The sequence below is a fragment of the Papio anubis genome, chromosome 2 (assembly GCF_008728515.1).
Source record: "Papio anubis isolate 15944 chromosome 2, Panubis1.0, whole genome shotgun sequence".
Taxonomy (NCBI): Eukaryota; Metazoa; Chordata; class Mammalia; order Primates; family Cercopithecidae; genus Papio; species Papio anubis.
Window position 1 is genome coordinate 148,897,004 of NC_044977.1, and position 23,988 is coordinate 148,920,991.

Here is a 23,988-nt window from a genome sequence, read left to right on the forward strand (position 1 = left end):
AGATGTTACTATTTTAAACATTCACAAGTGAAAAAAAATTTATTTTAGGGTTAACATCTTAATAAGACCATTAATTAAAGCAACCATTACAGTGACTTTTCTGAATATATAATAGAAAGGAAAAATATCTTACTCTTCCTTAAGTGCTCCCTTTTTACTAGGTTCCTCTACAAAAGCTTCTGTTTCTTGCTCTTCTGACATTCCATGCAAGTATGGATTTAACGGTGGTGGCCTCCAAAAAGATCCATTTTTGAACATACGAAAATCTTCCGTCCGCCATTTGGTTGGAGAATCTCCCTAACAAACATTTAGAGAGTTATTATAAAGGTCTAAATTACTCAGAGTCAAAATTAACAAAGTAATTGATTCTACTTGCCTGCAGAATAGAATAAAGCTTCCACCTATAGTAAACATGGGCTGGTGTCTGGTTTTCAAATAAGAACCTAAACAAAACAAACAAACATTAAACATCATATTCTTCAACAGAGCTATCTTCAATTAAATATAAATAAATGAGAAGTATTATTTGCCTATTTAGTTCAAAATAAAACAAAAATAAAGATCCCTCAAGAGAACCTCACCCACTGCCATCCACTACCTATCCCCATTCCCTTACTCCAGTCCTAAACTGCCTTAGTGACTGACATTAATAATCAGAAGGTACGCATCATGCTGAGTCTTATGATCGTTTTTATTGAACACTTACATGGCAGATACTGTGTCTGGCAATGGAGAGATTTTCCCAACATATAATTACAAAAGCAGTGATTTTATACTATTTAAGTGTTAAACTAGTGTTTTAGAATTCTGTAACAATTCAGAGGATAAGCAATTTATTTTAAAACTCATTTGTTCAACTGTATCTCACTTATGATTCCTTCACTGAAAAGCATAATGAAATGTATTTTCCTCCTAGAGAATGCTAAAAACAATACTATTTAATTAACCAAATCAAAATCTAATGGAAAATTGGCCTCAATACATTCTACTCTGATTACTAAAACTGCCTTCCCATCCCATTGCAGAACTAATCCCATACTTTTAGAACTTTATTCTTGGAAATATTTTTAATTCTAATAAATTAAAAGTAGTTTTAAGCTGCATGCCTGAAGATAAAATACGGCAAATACAAACAATGGAATATTATTTGCCCTTAAAAAAAGAAATCCCGATACATGCTATAATACGGATGAATCCTGAGGACATTATGTTAAATGAAATAAGCCAGTCACAAAAGGGTAAATATTACATGATTATACTCATATGAGTTTACCTAGAGTAATCAAATTACTAAGAGACAGAAAATAGAATGGCAGTTGCCAGGGCTAAGGGGCCAGAAGACTGAGGAGTTACTGTTTCACAGGTAAAGAGTTTCATTTTGGAAGATGAAAAAAGTTCTGGAGATGGATGGTGGTGATGGTTGCACAACAATGTGAATGTATTTAATGACAATGAACTGTATACTTGAAAATGGCTAAAATGGGAAATTTTATGTTACATATATTTCAACACAATTTTTAAAAAATGCACACCTGAACATAGGATTGTTGATTTCTCTGTTCATAATCATAGCTTCAAACATTGGCCCTTCACGTACAACAAACTCTATCATTCGATGTATCAGGGCGAGCAAATTCCTACAACAACAACACAGTTAAAGAAAATGGATTCAGACCTACCACTATATAAAACTACATTTGACCTAAGTTACTATAATTGTGCAGAAAATGATTATTCTGCTGACTAACACCAAATTTAATACCAAAACAGTAACCTGGAGCATATGTTAATGCCTTGTGCATTAAGAGGGTGTGGGGCAGTGGGAGTAGGGAAGTGGGAGGGGATGGAAAGGTGAGGGAGGGTAGGAAACCACAATATAACCTCATAGTAATATTTACTTTTCTAAATGTCACTTAATTTTATTTTCCAAAAGTAAAACATTAAATTATAAATCACAACTAATTGGAAAGTTGCAAATGTTGATATATAAAATCAGTAAGTTTGAGCCTGCATGTTATTACAGCCATCTAGAAATTCACACACTATCTCAGTAAAAAAAAAAAAAAAAAAAATTCCTAAACCAAGCACTTTTGTGGTGCTACTGAAATGTTATAACCATGACTATAATTTATAAAAATGCAAAACTACCTAACAAGTTTAAGGCCTGATTTAATAAAAAATCCATCCAACTCTTGTGTTTTTCTGGTACACATACCAGATGGAGTTTTTATTAAATCTGACCTTTCATGAGGCAACATCCCTTTGGACGACACTTCAAACTAGTTCACGATTCATGAAATGGATAATTCTGCCTGTATATTATCTTTTTTCCCTCCAAAACAAGAGAGATTGATATGCCTATACACTATAAATCAATGAAGAAATTATGTTGCCAAAGCCTTATACTACTCTTTCCAAAATATTGCAAAATGGGGCACATGGTGAGATGCCCTTCCCATTTTCTGTAACAATTATTTTCCAAATACCAAAATAAACATATGTGAGTAATTTTTTAGTACAGTCGTTTTATTGACTGAACTCATAGGAAGTCTTTATCTGAAGCTAGGTCCTAAAATCATGTGATATTTTATTAGACTCCAAACACAATTTTGGACATTGATTATGGCGTCGGGCTCAAAATGACTCAGCTTATTTATAAGCTGCTTTTGATTTCTCATTTCACCAGTCCCCCAGCATACACAGTTGGCAAATAACAATCGGGAAAAGCAAAAGGATATTGGCTCTTGGTACATGGCACACACTAAATTACACCTTTAGCATTCCCAGCTCAAATTACATTCATATAACTGCTAGAATGTAAATAAATATATAGTTATAGAATAAGACAGACTTTTTTTGCTCCATAATGCCCTATTTCAGAGTACATAAACAATAAAATAATCTATCTCATGGTGGCTATAACTGTTTTCTCATAGCTTTCAAACAAACCTACTTAAAATGAAATCTCTACACAGTGAAAAAAATTTAACCCTAAAGGAAGTAAAAAAAAAATGTATCACAGTTTAAATCTTTACAAAGGGGAAATTATGCATTTAAAACTACTAATTCAACCCTAAATTGTTAAAACAAAAAACTAAAAACATTGCTTAATTTTAAATTTAAAAATTATTTTTCTTTCACAGAAGTAATTGCTCTGCAAATACGCAGTTCCTCAACATTCATATGGTTAATGACATTATTTTGAAGGAAGGGAGATAATGTCAAGTTATGATTCAATTCCAAAACTCCCCACTGATATGAGCCAAATTAAAGCTAAGGGAAATTTTATGTATAAGACTAATTACTAGGTGGACAAATGTTATACACCCAGAAACTTGTGTGAATTAAGTCAAAAGCAACTTGACTTTAGCATTTAAGATAGAGGAAAATTGTTTAGCAAGTTTAAAAACAAAGGATTCATCTGAATGGTGAGTGAAGACTTCCGGCAAAACGCACACTCAAAATTGTTTAGAAATACGGTGAGCCACATACATGTAAAGCTACCACTAGATATGTGCTTTTTTTGAATGCTACAAAAATACTATCCTGTGAATGCTTTTATCAGTGGGGAAAAACCCACTTAGTTTTAAACAGGCTTGTAACTGATAAAATTAAAAGTTTATAAGTATTTTTTAAAATGTTTCATGATTATTTAAAATCAAAATCTGACAATTAATTATTAACTTGATTTCAAGATTACTAAAGAACTGTAATCACATTCTTCTTCCTTAAGGATTGTGTTTATTTTAAAAATGGTGACTTTTCTATTAAACAGTGTAGTACAAAAAGATGATATATTTAAAGTGCATTATTTAATTTTAAAATGGTAATTATCTTATTCTGGGCAACAACCACCAAAAAAAAAAACAAAAAAAAAAAAAAACAAAAAATTGTCTCTCAGTTATAATAAAACCACATTTATTGGAGTCGATCGTACCAATGTCTGGTCAAAAACTGTATACTTTCCCAATCCATCCCATGATGTTTTCCTGGTCCCCCGCTGCCGCAGACAGTTCAGCTGGTGTTGCTCACCAAGGCCAATGTCAAAGAGAATTTGGTATTCTTTTGTGTTCATTTATTATTCAACCAGTGTTGTGTTCCTGTGTTTGGGAAAAGGCTTAGCTTGACTGAGCAAGAGCGTACCTACAGCATGAATTCTTCTGCTTTAACAGTGTGTTGAAAGAGAAAAAAAAGGAAGAAAGGAAAATAAAAGAATTCCAAATACCTTTGTTATCATGAAAAGAAAGTTTCGAGTATGTCCAGTGTTCATGACAATAATAGGAATTTCTTCTTAAAATCAATTGGAAAAAAAAAAACCAAAACAAAACAAAGCTATGCCATCAGTAAGGAGAACTCAAACCAACGTTATATATTAAATGCAGATAATTCAGAAAACAAGAAAAAAATAACAACAGATTGAGTCAAACTGTAATGTTATCTGAAATTTAAGACACATTTAAAACATCTATTTTCCCATGACAATAGTCTATTGTCTGACTCCAAATCAGAGCTAATAAATACATTTTAACTAGCCAAAGTATAAACATTCCCTACAGTGATAACAATAAAACCAAAAAAGATATTCACATAAAATTGCACAGTATACAAAAGTTAGTTAAATTTCACACATCCCCCCAAAAAGTACTGGGAAGGAACCATTGCTCAGTCAAGATACTACCTTTTCCTCAACACCATTTCTTTTTAAATTCAGAAGGGGATATTGTCTATATTTAGATCAGTAATAATAAAGAAAAACATGTACCTTTCTGTTGGGATAACCACTTTGACTATGGCTTGCGACAGAGTCTGTATATGAAGTCACATCAGATAATAAACATAGAATATGTGAGTATTGTTAACAAGTAACAAGCAAAAATATACATATGCATTGAAAATACTACATATCTAATCACAAGTTTTGCAGGCAATCACTGCATTTGAAGTCATTATACACTAAGCAATTACATAAATGCAAATGGATGTGTTCAGTGAACAATAATGTTCACTAAATGCAAAGAATCAGAACATTCCTGCCAGAATGCACATCAATGCACTGAAATAGGTACTACACTGAGAATTATCAGATAAAGATTTTAATTTGTGAAATAATTAACTGTTTGCCTCTGACCATACAGTTCACTACTTTGTTCCCAAGCCTTTAAAACCAGCCCTGTCGTTTTAAGTGTAATTAATTCATAATAGAACCAACAAATTCTTATAACTTAAGTTGGTTTTTGTTTACTAAAAAGAAAATACTCACCCTTGGCTTTTACTAGATTAACTATTTTTTAAGAACCACATAAATCTTCTCAAATATTCTAATACCTCAGACCTAGCTGCCATCCAAACAATAACTACTTAGGAGGTCTTTCTAATTGAAATTTCTAATTGAAATGTCACTTAACCAAATACAAAATATCACTTTCTCAGAACAAAGTAAATTTAGATACTACACTTAAGCAAATCTGGATAGAACACCGGACAAAGGAAAAAAAACTTAAAGAGTGGTCAAAAAAGGAATGGTAGCCACAAATAAAAACATGACCTAGTATTTCAAATATAGGGTTTCCATGGGCTAAGGCAGGGAACACATCTACTTATTTCTTTAAAAGTTGCCAAACAGAATTACACACACATTTTCTTTAAAATTGTTGAAAAGAAATACTACCACAGTTTTAGTATTTACAAATTAGATGCGGCCTTATGTCCATTTTTAAAATTACCTTCTCAAAATCCTCTTTGTTTTTAGGTGGCGGTAACATAGGAGCATTAGGGTTTTTTAACCGCTCTCTAGGCTGCGCATTAAAAGGCAGTCCGGATGGAGGTGGGGGAAGCGTATGTTCCATCATAGAAGGCGGAATGTATATTGGATGTGGAGGAATAGGTACAGCTTTACCCCAACCTAACTTCATTTCAAAAGACATAATCATTTTTCCTACAAGAAAGAAACGAAAGGTCACTTTGTTAACTCTCAAAAGTTTCCAAATAAAATCGTTCTGGTGAGTTGAAATAATTTTCATTTTAACCTCTCCATTTCAGGTCCAATCCTTCCTAGTTTTTATAAATACTTTTCCAAACCAAAGAAATATCTGAATTGTATAAATGAGTAATAAAAACATTCTCACCATTCAAATTTTTTAAAGCTCTTTCAGCATCTCTTCTATTCATAAAGGCCACAAAGCCACAATTTCTCTCTCTGGCTCTTTCTTCATCAGTTCTAGGCCACATGATTTTCACACTGGCTAATGGTCCAAATCTTCCAAATTCTTGGCACAGCATTTCTTCATTCATCTATTAAAAAGGGTAGAAGATTTTTATTATGCAAAAAAGGGAAAAGAAAAAATTATTTTCAGAAAACAAAGTAGTTTTTTTACAAAATGAAAAGCAACATAGCAACATGCTTCAATTTTCCATTCAAGTACCAGGAACGCTACACAAGTAAAATCCCACGTGGGGCATTCATACATCATTTCATACTATAAATATTCTGGTTTATTTAAGATGCCAGGGTGGGCAAGTTCAGCGGATAGAGAAATCAAAATCACTTTTACTCCCTATCTTCCTTTGCTTTAAGGTCCTAGATCTAAGATAGATGTTTTATAGTGATGGTTTGTTTAGGCATTTAGGAACATTTTTCAAGCAGGCGTGGTTAGTACATTTAAATTAAGGAGGAAATATTTATTGACAATGAAGAAAAAAAGGATCTAATCATCTGTTCTCCTTCTAACAATCAACTACCCATGTAATCAAATGCAGAGAAAACAGTTAACAGTAAATATGCAAAATATAATTTTTAATAACAGTATATTATATACTACTGCTACTACATTCGCCGTAACATAATTAACAGCATCAATGTAGGAAAAGAATTAAAATGCAAAAGACAAACCACAAACAGTAGTTTGCTACTATGAGAAAAGGGACTCCACAAGGAAACAAGTATGCATCAGAAGTGGATAGTCTCAAAAATAGTATTATTCATCAATGGTCATACCCTGATTTAATAATAAAACTAGCACATAGTAAAACATTTCAAATTCAGAGTTCAATCTAGTTACTGAAAGAGAAAACGAGAATATGTCGCAAAACAATTTGGGCCATACCAGTAAGTCTCAAGTTTACAAGACAATTCTAAAGACTATCAAATTCCATCAGATTTGTCAGCTTCAGAATCCTGATTTTTTTTGACTGACAAAGTAGCTTTCTTCCAAAAACATAAAGCATATCACTCAACATTCATCTTACTTAATATTACCTGTGGATTAATGTTTCCAAGGTATAAATTAGTAGTGCTTGGATCTCCTACATCATGTGAGCCAGGTGCATAATCATCAAGAACTAGGGCAGAAAGAAAAAAAGAATTATAACCTGCAAAATACAAAGTTTGGAAAATTTATCAATTAAAAGAGCAAAAAACTGTATTACCACCAGATGATCTATTTCTTCTTGAAGGTGCGTCCACTTAAAGGGGAGAAAAGAAAACAATTATTAGTTTTTATAATACAGTAGTCCCCCCTTACTCTCGCCTTTGTTTCCCCCAGTTTGTTACAGTAACAATTTCCGAGAGACAAAAAGAGACCACATTCACATAACTTTTTTTTTTCTTTTTTTTTTGAGACAGACTGTTGCTCTGTCACCCAGGCTGGAGTGCAATGGCATGATCTCAGCTCACTGCAACCTCTGCCTCCCAGGTTCAAGCAATTCTCCTGCCTCAGCCTCCTGAGTAGCTGGGATTACAGGCATGCACCACCACGCCCGGCTATATTTGTATTTTTAGTAGAGACGGGGTTTCACCATGTTGGCCAGGCTGGTCTCAAACTCCCGACCTTAGGTAACCCGTTCGCCTCGGCCTCCCAAAGTGTTGGGATTGCACTTTTATTTCAGAATATTGTTATAATTGTTCTATTACTTATTGTTGTTAATCTCTTAGTATGCCTAATTTACAAATTAATGTTTACCACAGCTATGAATGTGTAAGGAAAAGGATAGTATATACCCATGGTTTCAGACACCCACTGGTGAGCCTTGGAATGTAACCCCCCATGGATAAGGTGGGAACTACTGTAATTGATCACAAACATACACATTAAAATAAATGCCACTTACTAGAACGACGCTGACCATCAGAATCTGACTGAGGAGGTTCAAATCGACTTAATCTGCCTTTTGTTTTATGTCTCTCATCACGTTCCTCTTGAATTCTGTTGAAAATATTTACAATCACTTATAATGAGCCAAAATTTGTTCCTTCACATTTAAGAATAGCGCTTATCAAATTACTATCATCAAATAACTAGAAATATCTGTAATTAAATACTGGTACTGAGAACCAAGATTAGAGAGTCCCTCAGCTATAATAAAATCATGAGCAAATTTCTAATATATCATACTAGCAATGGAACACAAAGCCTACTTTAAAGGTGAGGAGGAAATTCAACATTAAAACCACTGAATTTGTTTCTTGCTAAGTCTGGCTGCCCCTCACTCCCACCCCAGTGAGTATACTGTTTCCACTGCAAACAGGACTCTGGACATTAAATAAATCAATTGAACTGAATATTCATAATGCAAGCAACCCAGGTGCTGGACTAAATGCTAATTTATTTTCAAAGATACCCCACCAAATATTATAATATCTAAAACAATCTCATAACAAAGTGGTTAGTAATAACTAACTGGTACAGTATATTCTTTATCCTTGCATCTGTTTATGTATCAGCTCAATATACCTATGATAGTTATTCTCCACACTATAAAACTTACTGCTTTAATTCTTCTTTGAAGAGTTCCAAATTGCTTTTTTTCTTTTCTTTCTCTCCTTTTTTAAGTGGCTATAAAGGATATGACAAGTTATACTTCAAACAAAAGGTTAAGCAAATCTAATGATTCAATAATAAGAGCCTTTTTACATCATTTCAGTACAAATTGTATGTTCTAATTAATTAAATTAAAAAGAAAGAATGCTTTTCTTATCATTTAACTTCCCTTCCCCTTCCTCCAAAATAACAAATTATTAATACAATTAGACAATTAAAATGACAACCAGTAGTCAGGGAAATTAATGAACATGAAATAACTGAACTGCCATGGAAAGTAACTGCCAAAAATACGCACTCTTCAAAACAATCACCTTTGGAGGACGTGAATTACTGGAACAATAAGTAACATATTTGGAATCCTCTTTTAAAACTGCTTCTTAATCTACTTTTGGAATCCTTCTTTTAGAAGTGCCAACATAATTTAATAGGGAAGAATAATATTTTCAACAAATGGTGCTTGGACCACTGAATATCCACATGCAGAAAAATGAAGTTGGACTTCTACTTTACACCATATACTAAATGTACAAAATAAACTCAAAATGGTTCATGGACCTAAATGTAAGAGCTAAAACTATAAAACTTTTGGGAGAAAAACACAGGAATCTTCATAATCTTGAATTAGGTGATGGTTTCTTAGATATGACACCAAAAGCGTAAGTAACAAAAGAAAAAAACTGATAAAATGGACTCCATTAGAGTTTAAAACCTCCATGCTTCCATCAAGAAAATGCAAAGACAACCCAGAGAACAGAAAACATTCCCAAATCATATAGCTGATAAGAACCTTGACTCAAGAAGATGTAAAATACTCTTACAATTCAACAACAAAAATACAAATAACCCAATTAAAAAGTGGGCCAAGTATTTGAATAGACATTTCTCCAAAAGAAACCTATAAATGGACAATAAACACATGAAAAGATGCTCAATATCATCAAGTAAGTGCAAATCAAGACCACAATGAAGTACAACTTCACACACACTAAATGACTAAAATAAACTTTTCAAACAAAACAGTTTTGTGTTTGTTTGTTTGTTTTTGAGATGGAGTTTCGCTCTTGTTGCCCAGGCTGGAGTGCTATGCAGTGATCTTGGCTCACCGCAACCTCCGCCTCCCGAGTTCAAGCAGTTCTCCTGCCTCAGCCTCCGGAGTAGCTGGGATTACAGGCATGCACCACCAAGCCCGGCTAATTTTGTATTTTTAGTAGAGACGGTGTTTCTCCATGTTGGTCAGGCTGGTCTCAAAGTATTAGTGTACGACGTGAGAAAACTGGAACCCTCAAACATTACTGGTGGGACTGTAAAGTGCTACAACCACTTTCGAAAAACTGGCAGTTTCTCAAAAGGCTAAACATAGTTACCATGTGACCCAGCAATTCCACTTCTCCGTGTGTGTATATACATGTATCCAAGAGAACTGAAAACGTAAGTTCACACAAAAAAAGCCCACACGTGAATGTTTACAGCAGCATTATTTCTAACAGCAGAAAAGCGGAAACAAACCAAATGTCCATCTACTAAATAATGCACAGATAAACAATATATGGTATGTCTATAAAATGGAGTATTATTCAACCACAAAAAGGAATGAAGTACTGATACATGCCACAACAAAGATGAACTTTGAAACATTATGCTAAGTAATGAAGCCAGATACAAAAGACCAAATGTTGTATGATACCATCCATACAAAATGTCCAGAATAAACAAATCAAGAGACAGAAAGTAGATTAGTAGGTTGTCAGGGACTGAAGTTAATAGGGAAGAAAAGAAAAATGGGAGTGACTGATAATGGTAGGGATTTCTTTTCAGGTTGATAAAAATGTTCTGAAATCAGAGTGGTGACTGTTGCACAACTTTGAATATACTTAAAACCACTCAACTGTACACTTTATTTAAATTTTTTTTTTTTAATAGATGGGAGTCTTGCTATGTTGCCCAGGCTGGTCTCAAACTCCTGAGCTCAAGCAATCCTCCAGCCTCAGCTTCCCAAAGTGCTAGGATTACAGGCACGAGCCACTGCACCTAGTCAACTGTATACTTTAAAAGGATAAATTTTAGCCAGGCATCTGTAATCCCAGCACTTTGCGAGGCCAAGGTGGGCAAATCACTTGAGTCTGGATGTTCGAGACCAGCCTGGGCAAAATGGCGAAAATCCGTTTTCACAAAAAATACCAAAAAATTAGTTGGGCATGGGACTACATTGCCTGTAGTCCCAGCTACTCAGGAGGTTGAGGTGGGAGGACCACCCGAGCCTAGGAGGTTAAGGCTGCAGGAGCTGTAATCACACTACTGCACTCTAGCCTGGGCAACAGTGAGACCGTCTGCCCAAAAAAAAAAAAAAAAGGTAAATCTTATTGTATTGTACGTGAATTGTATCTCAATAAAGCTGGATTTCTTTTTCATTGCTTTTAGAGACATTTTTTAAGCCAAACAAAAAAAACCAGGCTTACTATTCAATGCAATCACATTTGTTCACCACATGTGGCTCCAAATGACATGACCCACATCTGTCTGCCATCTCCCATAAAAACCAAACTCTCAAAGAAAAAGAATTTTTTTTCTAACACTGAGAATATTTTAAGTGTCACTAATTCTGACAGTAATTCCCAAAATGTTCTAAAAATGTTCTAGGAAACAGACACTACACATACTAATAATTTAAATACCTCAGTTCATAAATGTTTAAAAAGACAACCCCATTGCAAGTCAAATATAGTCAATTTTTGACTTGCATTATAGTAAATTTTTGACTTGCAATATATGATGAGCATAAATAGCAAATGTTCACTGCTCAAAGAGCATAAAAAGAATATCATCTATGTGTCCTAATTCATTATCTCTCATCTAAGTAAATTACTGGGTTAGAAAGCATCAAAACTTAACATCTACCACTCCTGCCCCCGCCAAAAATGAAAAAAAGCCAAAGTCTTGCTTACAGTGGAAGTATCACTGGCAGTGTCATCTCTGAACATAAACGGTCAATTACTTAAGTATGACTTACAGGTTTTTTGGTTTCTATCACAAGAAGAGATGGTGGTCTTTCATTGGAAGACTGATTTGGAGGATTTTTTTGATCTGCAAATCTTGAAGATGGCTTATAGATTTTACCTCTTTTTTCATCTGTTTCATGTTCTTCTGAAATTTAAAATACTAAGTTTCAAAACTAATTTCGCATTTTCTTTATTAAAAACAAGTAAAAATTAGTAAAATGCCTTTAGCATTAAAATGTATCACTATTAACAAATATGAAATTCAAGTATCACCCCAATAATGCTAATTTAACCATTTTGTAGCAAAACTACGACACACATTAAAATCTATGACAAGTGCTCTGCTGTCTTAAAACTTGAAAGGGACTAAATATGTTTAAAATCTGTCTTCAGTATCTCATTAATTGACACTTGGCCATTTATTCTGCTAATATAACCACTAGAGGGTGCCAACAGAAAATATAAAATTCAAAAGCAACCAAACTTCCTTCCATAATTATCTACCTGCAGTCATTCAACCAAGATGGAGTTTGCTCAAAAACTGTAATAGTTATACTTTATTAGCAGTTACACTTATAAACTTACCTTTAGCTGCATTAACAACACCCCCTCGCACAAATGTTTTCACCTTATTACCATCACTTCCTTCAAAAGCAGCAAGAAACTCCTCATATATCTCAGCAGCTGCCTTTTCATCCTCCTAAATACACATGAAAATATTAATATCACGCAATACAAAAATTGTTAATGTACACAGGGCTAAATTCATCAAGGAATAAGATGGAGGAAAACCCTCCCTTCCCAGGTTAAGCAGTCCTAACAATTAATAACATCTAATCTTTAGTAGATATTAAATATTAATTAATGAAACCAAGAGAGGCTTTGCTCCTCTACCGGCAATTTGTAGAACTAGAAAAGAACCCCTAAGTACAGATTAACTAGTAAATTTGTCTAGAGACTACTCAAGCATCAAATTGCATGACAATTGACTATATGAAAACGTATTTTGCTACTAACGTTTACCAAGTTTCCAAGGCATGATGATTTAATTCAGTGAATATAAATATTTTTCAAATCACCAAAAACATGTGTATTAGAAGCTGAAGCAGCAATATCTACCGACAAGTGGCATTAAAGAAAAGAAAGCTCAGAAGAATCTTGATATAAAGCAAGCTCAGAAGAAATTTGATAGTTTCAACTATTCTAAACGTTCCCAAAACATCTACGAACAGAAGGCCAACAGAATATAACAGAAAATACAGAATAAAATCAAATAGCATGTGGAAATTTAGTGTTCAATAAAAGAAGCATCTCAAATCAATGGGAAATAAAACTTTTCAATAAATGACACTAGGATAACTGAATATATTATTTGAAAAAAGACAAAAATGAATCTATTCTTGACACCACATACCAGAATAAACTACAAAATAATCTGATTTAATATTCTTAAAAACGAAACCATACAGTAGTAGAGGAAAACATGAGGAAATTCCCTCATAAGCTGATAATGGAAAAAACTGAAAAACCAGAAATCATAGGGAAACACTGATCTGATTGTACAACAATAGTTTCTGCATGGAGAAAAACACCAGCAGCAAAATAAAAAGACAATCAACAAAGTGAGAAAAAAAAATTGTACCTTGTATAACAAAGTGTTAATACAACTTATAGAAAAAAATGAGCAGACAGTTCACAGAAACAAACACAAGAAAAACTGTTAAACTTTACTCATAATGAGAGAAATCCAAATGTAAAACTACACCGAGATACCATTTTTCATGCAGGAGACTGGCAAAACTCCTCTACTGGCAGTGCTATGGAGAAACAATTCATTCATACACTACTGACAGGCGTGCAAAATGTCACTGCCCCTACAGAGAGCAATTTGACAATGACAAGTACAGAAAAACTACATTTATGCATTTACCATTCAACCCAGTAATCTCACTTATAAGAACATATCCCAAATCTCACCTATAAGAATGTATCCCAAAGATAACACTAGCAAAAAACCCAAACATATGCATAACATTATCCCTCACAGCATTATTTGTAATGACAAAAGAACAAAACATAAATGCCCGCAGTAGAATTTTAGTTGAATAAATGATTGCATATCTACACAGCCAGAGCAAAAGAATAAGGAGTATTTCTATATACTTGAGGTAATTTCTGAGATATAACGTTAAGTTACAAAAGCAAGTTGGAAAAAAGTGTACTGTATAAAGCATACTATCATTAATCTAAGGGGAATGGGTACAATGTGCACACACACACACTTTACTTATACAAAAAGAAGATTAGAAAATAGCCAAAACTATAACAAAGAAAAAAGAAACAGGGTGAGGGAACAAGGATAGAAGCTCGACTCCTAGGAATATATGCTGTATTACAGATTTGACTCAGAGGTGGAGCTGAGAATATCCTAGAGGTTAAGAATCTTCAGGAAACATTCCTCTAATACACTTAGACACATTCATTTCCAAGGATAATTCAAAATACATTTTCAACATTACCTTTTTCTTTAATTCTTCCTGTTCCTTTTTACTTAAAGTTCGTTTAGCTGTACTCATTTTTCCAATACTGAATGCTTTAAGTTTGTTTTCCAGAAGAGGCTAAGAAATAAAAAGTATACCTTTACATATACATTCTTAGTGCTATCTAAAACTTTAATACACATCAACTGATAACTAAGTCTTCAGAATAGATTGCCATTTTTAAAAATTTCATTGTAAAGAAAAGCTGGGGCTACTCTACACGTCAGGTGCCTGTCTTACTTGACTCTGACGTTAAGTATTCATCAAAGAATGCCTTCATTCACTAGCTCTAGGTCAAAAACATGCAAAAGGCATGTTTAAAAAAAAGGTAAAAATAGAAGAGACAGACACTAATGCTTAGAACAAGAATAAAAGCATTTGAGGAGGGAAAGTACAGATGTTTCTGGGGAAAAGTTGCAATGACAGAAAACAGATTCTGAAGTAGGCAAAGGGAGGCAAACATTTCTATGGTCCCGGGGCAGGAATTTACCATCTACAACCCTCATTTTACATATTATAAATAACTTCTTTTTTATAATTTGGTAACTTACCTCATTCTTCATCAATAATACTGATATTTATGAACATAATTTCATTCTTTGCTGGGATTAAAATATCACCTACAATATTCAAGGTTTCAGCTCAAGTAAAACTATATCAATTTTAAATATAAGAAAACAGTATTTTAATGAAGTCTTCATTTATGCAACTTAGAGGCAACTTCCTTCTGAAATATAGCCTGAATATACTGTCTGTAGACCTTTTTGTTCAATCAGTTACTCATTTGATTTATAAACTTAAAAGGTAGGAAATGTTTATTAAATACAACCTAAAATACTGAAATCTGAAGGTTTCTCTCTCTACTAAAATGAGAAGCTAACCAATTACAAAATTAAGACTTTAAATTCCCTAGTCATTAAATAGGCTTGCCTTTGGGAGATGCAGAATAGAAGAGTAACATTGCTGCTAACTATTTTAAAGTTAATTAAAATCCCTTTGAGAAAAATAAAGCAGTTTATAACCTAAAAGTCAATATTGGGTTTCAGGAGCAGATTCAAAATACATTTTCTCAAAATAGAAAATCATTTTGCCATCATTCAGTCTCTCCGGTTTCAACTTCAAAAGTTTAAACAAGTGGCAAAATTATATATGAATTAAATGAAACCCAAAGAAAAATCACCATGCTCAAATTTTACTTATACCCTAAGAGCTAAATTCAGACACCCAAGAGAGATATGGCTAAGGAAACTATGGAGTATTTATTCAAATAAACAATATAAGCAATCATTCAAAAGTTTGTTTACAGAATTTTTGCAGAAATGAAAAAAAATTTGTAACTAAAAACAGGGTATTTTAAAATGGGTTCTTGTAAAATAAATCTAGGCAAAGTAAAAATGTATTTATACCTAGAAATATTAAACAAGAAAAATAATTTGTTGTCAGTGGTTAATACTGGCTGGTGATGACTGTGTTATGCTACAAATTTAACCACAAGAAAAAATTACTTGACATAGAATAAAAGTCTAAAAGAGCCTGAGAGCACTTTACAGATCTAAAAGTGAGGAAGTTCCTTCTCTGTGTTCCTGTATTACCCTGGGCACTGCACTTATTAGAGTGAATAGCACCTGCTCCTGTTTGTTTTCCAAAGTGAGCCTACAAGCTCTCTGGAAACAAGAATAGTGTTTCAATGATCTGTGCATTTCCAGTAACTGATATTTGGTACTTGATTCAATAAATTTTTGATATAAGTGGGGAAAGATAAACTTGACAATTAACCATTTTAAATCCAAACACCACTTTTCTTTTTGAATAAAATTTAAAACTCTAAAAATGAAATATATCTCACATTTGAGCTAAAAGGATGTCCCTATATAAACGAGTTTACTGTTATCCCAAATACAAAAAGATTCTATTTATACAAATAGAATAAGATGAAACACATACAAAACCAAATATTCAACCACTAAATTCAATCAAGGACAGATTAACACCATTAACTATCCTTTCTTATCTTTACCTTATCTAATCTATACTCACTCTTGAGAGATTCTGATGAGGAGAATCACAAAGGCTTTCACGGGCACTTTCATTCCTATAATTATGTTTTCTTGGGCTCTTAGGTCGCGTCCGACTTGGCATATCACTATCTGAGGGTCCAGATGCATCCATCTTCAGGAAAAGCAAAACAAGAGAAAAAACAAACCACACATACATACATATACAGCACTGAAAACTAGAAATAAGCCATGTCAGATATTCACAAATTTCATTGTACATTATCAAAATATCACATCCCTTAATATCACCATTGATTTCATCAGAAGAGTTCTTTTTGTTTTTTTGAGATGGAGTCTGGCTCTGTGGCCCAGACTGGAGTGCAGTGGCACGATCTCGGCTCACTGCAAGCTCCACCTCCCAGGTTCAAGCCATTCTCCTGCCTCAGCCTCCCAAGTAGCTGGGACTACAGGCGCCTGCCACCACACCTGGCTAATTTTTTTGTATTTTTAGTAGAGACGTGGTTTCACCGTGTTAGCCACGATGTTCTCGATCTCCTGACCTGGTGATCCGCCCGCCTCAGCCTCCCAAAGTGCTGGGATTACAGGTGTGAGTCACTGCACCCGGCGTAAAAGAGTTCTTAAGAACAGGGGAAGTTTTCAATAACTCTAACTCACAAGCTTGAATTTTATATTGGTAACAGTTGTTTTCCTTGAAGTAACAGGTTCATTACCTTCATTTTCAAGAAAATGTCTGCCAAAATCCCCAAGTCTGATTCACCATAGTTTGCCTGTCAGTCACTCCCAAGTAAAACTGGTGTTTCATGAAAAAAGCAACTAGTTTCATTTCTCAACTCAAACAAACATCACATTTTGGTAAGAATAAGTGTTATACGTACTTCTTATCACATAGAATATTAAGACAAACTATACAAAAGATCAAGACAATGGTAAATTTTTACTGCTTGATGAAGTAGTAAAATAGTAGTATTTCTAATTATGCTGGTTTCTCAAGTGAAATTATTGTGCCTGCTGGGGAAGAATATAATGACTACACGTATATTCTGGTGTCACTGCCTTGATTTGTGCTGAAGTGCCAACAGTTTACCCACCGAATGCTTTTGCACCTCCGGCTATATTTGCATTAGTGCAAGTGCCAAAATGGTGAAAAAGGCATAAATAACGCCTTAGTATTATTACAAAATAGTTTTGAATTCACAGACCCTTCTCAGAGATTCTCAGTGACTCCCAGGAATCTTCTGACTCCCAGGGGTCTTCAGACTACACTTTGAACACTGCTGTAATAACATATATAAAAAAATACTTATTGCAGTATTATCTATCCAAAATGTTACTCGAAAGCTTTTAACAAAAAATATATGCCCATCAACAAACAAATAACAAACAACTGCACCTCCCCATCATAGAACATTATGATGCCTTAAGAAAGAACAGATTAGAGTTATAACAGTTTACCTGCAGGGATTTCCAACACATGTTCTGTGCAGTAAGAAAAGCATGTGTATAATGCATTCCCATAGTCAAAGTGTAAGTACACATACGTATGTATGTACAGATTTTTACACAATAAAAATCATAAGGAAATATACATCCTAGGTCTCTAACATGGCTTGAGAGGGCTAACTTATGCAAGTAGAACATAAAAAAAAGGAAGGCACCTAGAAAAAAAGAGTAAAAGGAAAAAAAGCACACACAATATAATTGTACTTATTTGTGAAGTAAAATCATTGATGTAGGGAAACATATGAGGAGAAATTAAATTTTAAAGGAAAAAAGACAAAGATTGCCTTTTATACTCACATGTGCATCTGAAGATCCAGACGAATGAACATCTGATGATCTCGTCTACAAGTATTAAAAATAAAAGTCAATAATTTAAAAATGTCTTACACTAACAAACTATGTCTGTCATGTTATACAAACTTAGTATTTCCTAACTTCTGGCAATTTCTCCTCAGTTAATTAAACTGAGCAAAGGCAGTCTCTGACTTAGGAAAAGATGATGATACAAAGTAAATGTGTAAGTCATTTCTTTAAAATTCAGCCTGCATATTTCCAAAAATATAATATAAACACTAGTGGGATATGTATGAGGCACAATTACCTCTTTATAGTATACACTGGAAACCTAACCACCATTTATACAACAGAAGTTTTAGGCAAAAGCTCTTCCTAATCATAGATGCATCATTTACTGCCACAGTACTGCCCAGCAACTTCTTGGTTCACAGTACAAAAACTCTCTTCCTTTCTCTAACCACCCAAAGCCACATAAAGAAATCCACATATAAATGCTTGCTATTAAAAGGTACAAATTCTGGCCGGGCATGTTGGCTCACACCTGTAATCCCAGCACTTTGGGAGGCTGAGGTGGGTGGATCACCAGGTCAGAAGATCGAGATCATCCTGGCTAACATGGTTAAACCACGTCTCTACTTAAAAAATACAAAAAATTAGCTGGGTGTGGTGGCAGGCACCTGTAGTCCCAGCTACTTGGGACGCTGAGGCAGGAGAATGGCGTGAACCCAGGAGGCGGAGCTTGCAGTGAGCTGAGATTGTGCCACTGCACTCCAGCCTGGGTGACAGAACCAGACTCCATCTCAAAAAAAAAAAAAAGGTACAAATTCTGCAGAAAGTTCAAGAAAATATTATCAAATTTCAATACAGCACCATTTACAACTCATTTTAAGGGAGATGATTCTATAGCATGTCACAGGCTGCCTGGTGGCACAAGAAAGAGTTCATATGGTATCTTCCAGCAATGTCAACTGTTAAAACTTCAATTTTTCTTAACTGATCAGATTATACATGGTATGCAATAATTTGTTTCCACTACACATGTAAAGACAGAGATGACAAGCTGCAAGGCTATTAACTAAATATATGCTATCCCTCTGAAAGAAAGATTCTCCAAGAATTTTTACTTGGGGATCCAAAATATAACTGTCACTGAGCTGTTTTTATTTTTGAGGGTACAGGGTAGTGAAATTTTACTTGTTTTTATTTATATATTTAAGTGTTAAGTGTTCAAATGAAATCAAAAATATTGAGATCACAAATATCTCACCTGACCCCAACTCCCAGTCCAGATGTCATATAAAGCTCAAGACAAAATTATTTTAAGAGAAAATTGAAGATTCGTATGTTATTTTAAAAAGAGCAAATCAGGAAGATTAATATAGATCCACACAGTATTGTTTTATTTATGTTGTCCAAACATAAGGCTAAGAACAGCTGGTAAGAAGTTTGCACTGAATCAATTTACTCCTCTGAACTCCACCGTATTGCACATTAGCATAGGCAAAAATCAGCCCAGGACAACCAAGCACTGGGACGCCTCCCATCTCATTCTTTCTTTTGTTCTTTTTTTTCCTTCAGACAGAGTCTCACTCTGGAATATAGTGGCAGGACCCTGGCTCACTGCAGCCTCCGCCTCCCAGGTTCCAGTGATTCTCCTCCCTCAGCCTGCTCGGTAGCTGGGATTATAGGCACGCGCCACCATGCCTGGTTAATTTTTGTATTTTTAGTAGAGACAGGGTTTCACCATGTTGGCCAGGCTGGTCTCGAACTCGTGACTCAGGGGATCTGCTCGCCTCTGAAAGTGCTAGGATTACAGACATGAGTGACTGCACCCAGCCCCATCTCACTCTTTCTGTCCATGGTTTTTTTGTCCCCAACTTTTGTCTCCACCTTCATTTTCTTCTTGTAGCTAATCTTTCTTAAACGTCAAGATGGTATAAAAGAAGAAAATTTTTAGTATTAACTATGAAACACACTCTGAAACATATCTTGAAACTCATCAATTTACAAATATCTAGAAATTTAAAAATCCAAAAGAATAAACAACCACTCTTACAAAAGTAGTTCAGGCAAGAGGCTGAAGGGAGTGAAAAAAATCAACGGCCTGGGCCGGGAGCTGTGACTCACACCTGTAATCCCAGTACTTTGGGAGGCTGAGGCAGATATATCAAGAGATGGAGACCATCCTGGCCAAACGTGATGAAACCCCATCTCTACCAAAAATAACAAAAATTAGCCGAGCGTGGTGGCGGGCGCCTGTAGTCCCAGCTACTCGCTGAGGCAAGAGAATTGCGTGAACCCAGGAGGCAGAGCTTGCAGTGAGCTGAGATCGTGCCACTGCACTACAGCCTAGGCAACAGAGTGAGACTCCATCTCAAAAACAAACAATAACAACAAAAACAAGTCAACTGCCTTCCAATACACCAGTATTAACTTGCTAGGTAACAAAAACATCCTAATCATAAAAGCAACAAAAAATATAAAAACATCTAGAAACCAATTTAATAAATGTATATAACCCTTGTGAAGAAAAAACAAAAACTTTAGGAGAAATCCAGTTACTCAAGTCACCTTTTCAAAAGATTCATATTACTGGATGGGAAAATTCAATATAAAGATAATGTCAATGATACCTAAATTTCTTTACATATTTAATACAATTTCATTCAACAGCTCTAAATTCCAAAGGGAAATATCTGCAAGGGGGCAAAGGAATTGCCAAAACAATTCTAAAGTTCACCCAGGAAGAACAAGCATCCAAAAGAATAACTAAGAAAGTGCTACCCTTTCTTTAGTCTTTTATGCCATCACATCCAAATCATCATTTCTAGGATTTAAAAACAAAAGATACAAGAACCTAGACATTCTGCCTATTTCCATACAGTTAACTCTTCCCTGACTCCAAGTCGTCATCAAAAGATGAAGCTCTATAATCTTTAAGAATCTCACTTGCATAACCATTCATCAAATAAAATAATCTCTAATACAAAAATGAGTCCAAAAGTAACAATTTTGTCAGCTTTCAAAATAATACAATTGGATAAATTTGCAAATAGAGCAATAACAGCATGGTGTAGGACAATGCACCGGTGTACGATGTAGGACAATGCACCAGCTGATTTCAATTAGCTTAAGATGTCACTAATCACATTTATTGCAAACCAGACATATTCCACTGACACACACCTATAGCTAAACAGCTTTCAGCACAGAACTTTTTGAGGGTTAAGAACAGTTCAAACAGCAGTTAACACAATTTTTAAAAGAATAATCAACTTCTAAAGATAACAGTCAAAGTAAACAGTAAATATAGCACTACTTCAGAAGCTAAGCCTCTCCCTCTTCTTAACCTGGAGCTGAACTGGATTATTTGTCTTGAGTTTGGCTTTTTATTGTTAACTGAAGAACACAAACGAATGATGCTTAAAGATCTCCTGAAGTCTACAGCACAGCTCCTTATCCAAATGAAAGGACCCAAAAGCTGCTGGATGGAGTGGCTCACGCCTGTAATCTCAGCTACTCAGGAGGCTGAGGTGGGACGACTGCTCGAGGCCAGGAGTTTAAGACCAGCCTAACAAAGCAAGAACCCCATCTCGGGGTGGGGGGGCGGGGGCAGGAGGGAAGAAAGAAAGCAAAGAAAAAAGACACAAAAGCAAGAAATGAAAAGGAAGACTAAGGGAAGTTTGAGACAATAAAGTAGCATACACAAGAGAAATTTTGGAGCAGAGAAACCAGACAGTACAAATGTGGGGAGGGACAGCAAGAAAGTCTAAAAAGAAAAAAAGATCATTCTGATGGCTGCTAAGGGGATAAAAGTGAAGCCAACTACACTACCTATTGCTCTATAGCTTGCTGGCTGAGAACAAAACTAATTTTCTTCCAGCTGCTCCAATTTTACTTCAAGTGAAAGCCCCACATCTGAGTTTCCAAATTAGCAAGCTATCCACAGCAACGTTCCTCCAACACCACCATTCTGCCTAGTGAGCTCTCCATTCTCGTATCTGTCTCCTAATCTCCCACGTTTCTCCTCTCACCCTCTAAGAGCAGCAACTTTCATTTCCACAAGTGTAACAATCTCTCCTGCTGGAAGCATAATAACACCTTAATTGTACTATCTTGACTCTCTTCTACTAGACAGCATGCTCCTCAAAAATGGGTAAAAATGGGTACATTCTTTTTTTTTTTTTTTTTTTTTGAGACAGAGTTTCGCTCTTTTTGCCCAGGCTGGAGCGCAATGGCGCAATCTCAGCTCTCATGGCAACCTCCACCTCCCAGGTTCAAGTGATTCTCCTGTCTCAGCCTCCCGAGTAGCTGGGATTACAGGCATGCGCCACCAGGCCCGGCTAATTTTGTATTTTTAGCAGAGACGGAGTTTCTCCATGTTGGTCAGGCTAGTCTTGAACTACCGAGCTCAGGTTATCCACCCACCTTGGCCTCCCAAAGTGCTGGGATTACAGGCGTGAGCCACCGCGCCCGACCGCGAAAAATGGGTACATTCTTAATTTAACATTGTCTAACTCAACATCACGCACAAGATCTGGCAAGTGACAGTCTCAATATACTTGATTTGTCAGAAGAAGTACCTACCACCAAACAAAATTACACTCCACACTGTCAACAAACTAGGCTGTCCACTCATTAACCACAGCTACCTAGCTTAATACCACTATCCAAGCCAAATCAAGGTATCCATCTTTAAAAAAAAAAAATCACAAAATCATTAATACAAGCACTATGTAAATAAAGTTAAATAACAAATGTAAGATGATTTGTTAAATTACTCAAAACACTACCAATACTATATGAAAAGTTGTAAGTACACTCTGAATAACCTATAGCTTATCTAAACTGAGGAACGGCCTTGTGAAAAACTTTAACTCAGGGAATAGATGCCTAACACTACCATTAGCCTCAAGTGCTACTGACAAATGTATCTTGCTTTCAAAAACGTTATTTCAGCAAAATATACAGCTCACAGCTGATGTGCAATAAAATGTTAAAACTACCTATACTAGAATAAGAGGCAAATAGTTTGTAATATTACTATTTTTTATTTTAATATCTTGTAGCAAGTTTTTTTTATTCCAAAAATGACGGCTCCTTGTAAAAAAGAGTGGAGAGTAGAGGGGTAGATGTCTTCAACTTGCATACTAAATGAGCTCTTCTCTCTATGATACCCAGTAAGGCAAATGGGTATCTTTCTTAGAAGGTTTACTTTCCAAGGAAAACAAAGTTTCAGAACTAAAAAACAAAAAGTGAAAATAAAAACTGGACTTTCAGAAAACAATCAATTAAATCCAGAAAGATAGGAATTATTTTTAAAACCATACCAACAGGCATATTCTAGCACCACTGCTGCAGGTTCAAGTTTCAAGAAAGCATCAATCGAGAAAATGGAAGGAAGTTCAGTTCTACCTTCCACACCAAACGAAAACCTTCTACCAAAAAAAACTACCTTATATTTTAAGATAAGGTTACAACCATATCATAATAAAGATTCAGTTTGAAACTGGCAAACTGTGAAAAGCCTAATTTTCAAGGTATGTATTTTGTTTGGACTTTTTCATAAACTTTCAGTTACCACAAAAAATGAAAACTGGCAGTAATAAATACTTAAGGTTCATACGCCTTGAATAGATCCTCATTTTACCTATTTCTTAAAAGTGATACTTTTTGTTAATCAGCAAAGGCAGTCAATCAAAACAGTTTCCAAAGCAATTCAGCAATGAATGTGTAAGAAAGTCTGTAGTTTTTTCTGTTTTATCCATTCACCTAACTCAATTTTTAGCGATACGGCAAAAAAGAAAAAAAAAGCCAT

At 34.8% G+C, this 23,988-nt stretch overlaps 1 protein-coding gene across 4 annotated transcripts in view; it reads right to left on the reverse strand.

Moving 5' to 3' along the window:
* The window catches only part of U2SURP (U2 snRNP associated SURP domain containing), a 57,367-nt gene that overhangs the window by 29,315 nt on the left and 4,064 nt on the right, over positions 1–23,988 (reverse strand). For 2 of the 4 annotated variants that reach the window (XM_009201576.3, XM_003894996.4), the window contains exons 2-16: positions 18,171–18,215; positions 16,393–16,524; positions 14,335–14,433; positions 12,401–12,515; positions 11,827–11,960; positions 8,764–8,831; positions 8,107–8,201; positions 7,426–7,461; positions 7,256–7,338; positions 6,126–6,291; positions 5,724–5,935; positions 4,763–4,806; positions 1,533–1,637; positions 377–443; positions 134–297 (exon numbers count right to left, since the gene is read on the reverse strand). In XM_009201576.3, the coding sequence (XP_009199840.1) occupies positions 134–297; positions 377–443; positions 1,533–1,637; positions 4,763–4,806; positions 5,724–5,935; positions 6,126–6,291; positions 7,256–7,338; positions 7,426–7,461; positions 8,107–8,201; positions 8,764–8,831; positions 11,827–11,960; positions 12,401–12,515; positions 14,335–14,433; positions 16,393–16,524; positions 18,171–18,215 (1,565 nt within the window). The remainder of the gene's footprint in view (positions 1–133; positions 298–376; positions 444–1,532; positions 1,638–4,762; positions 4,807–5,723; positions 5,936–6,125; positions 6,292–7,255; positions 7,339–7,425; positions 7,462–8,106; positions 8,202–8,763; positions 8,832–11,826; positions 11,961–12,400; positions 12,516–14,334; positions 14,434–16,392; positions 16,525–18,170; positions 18,216–23,988) is intronic. The other 2 variants (XM_017955812.3, XM_017955813.3) reach the window with 2 other exon arrangements.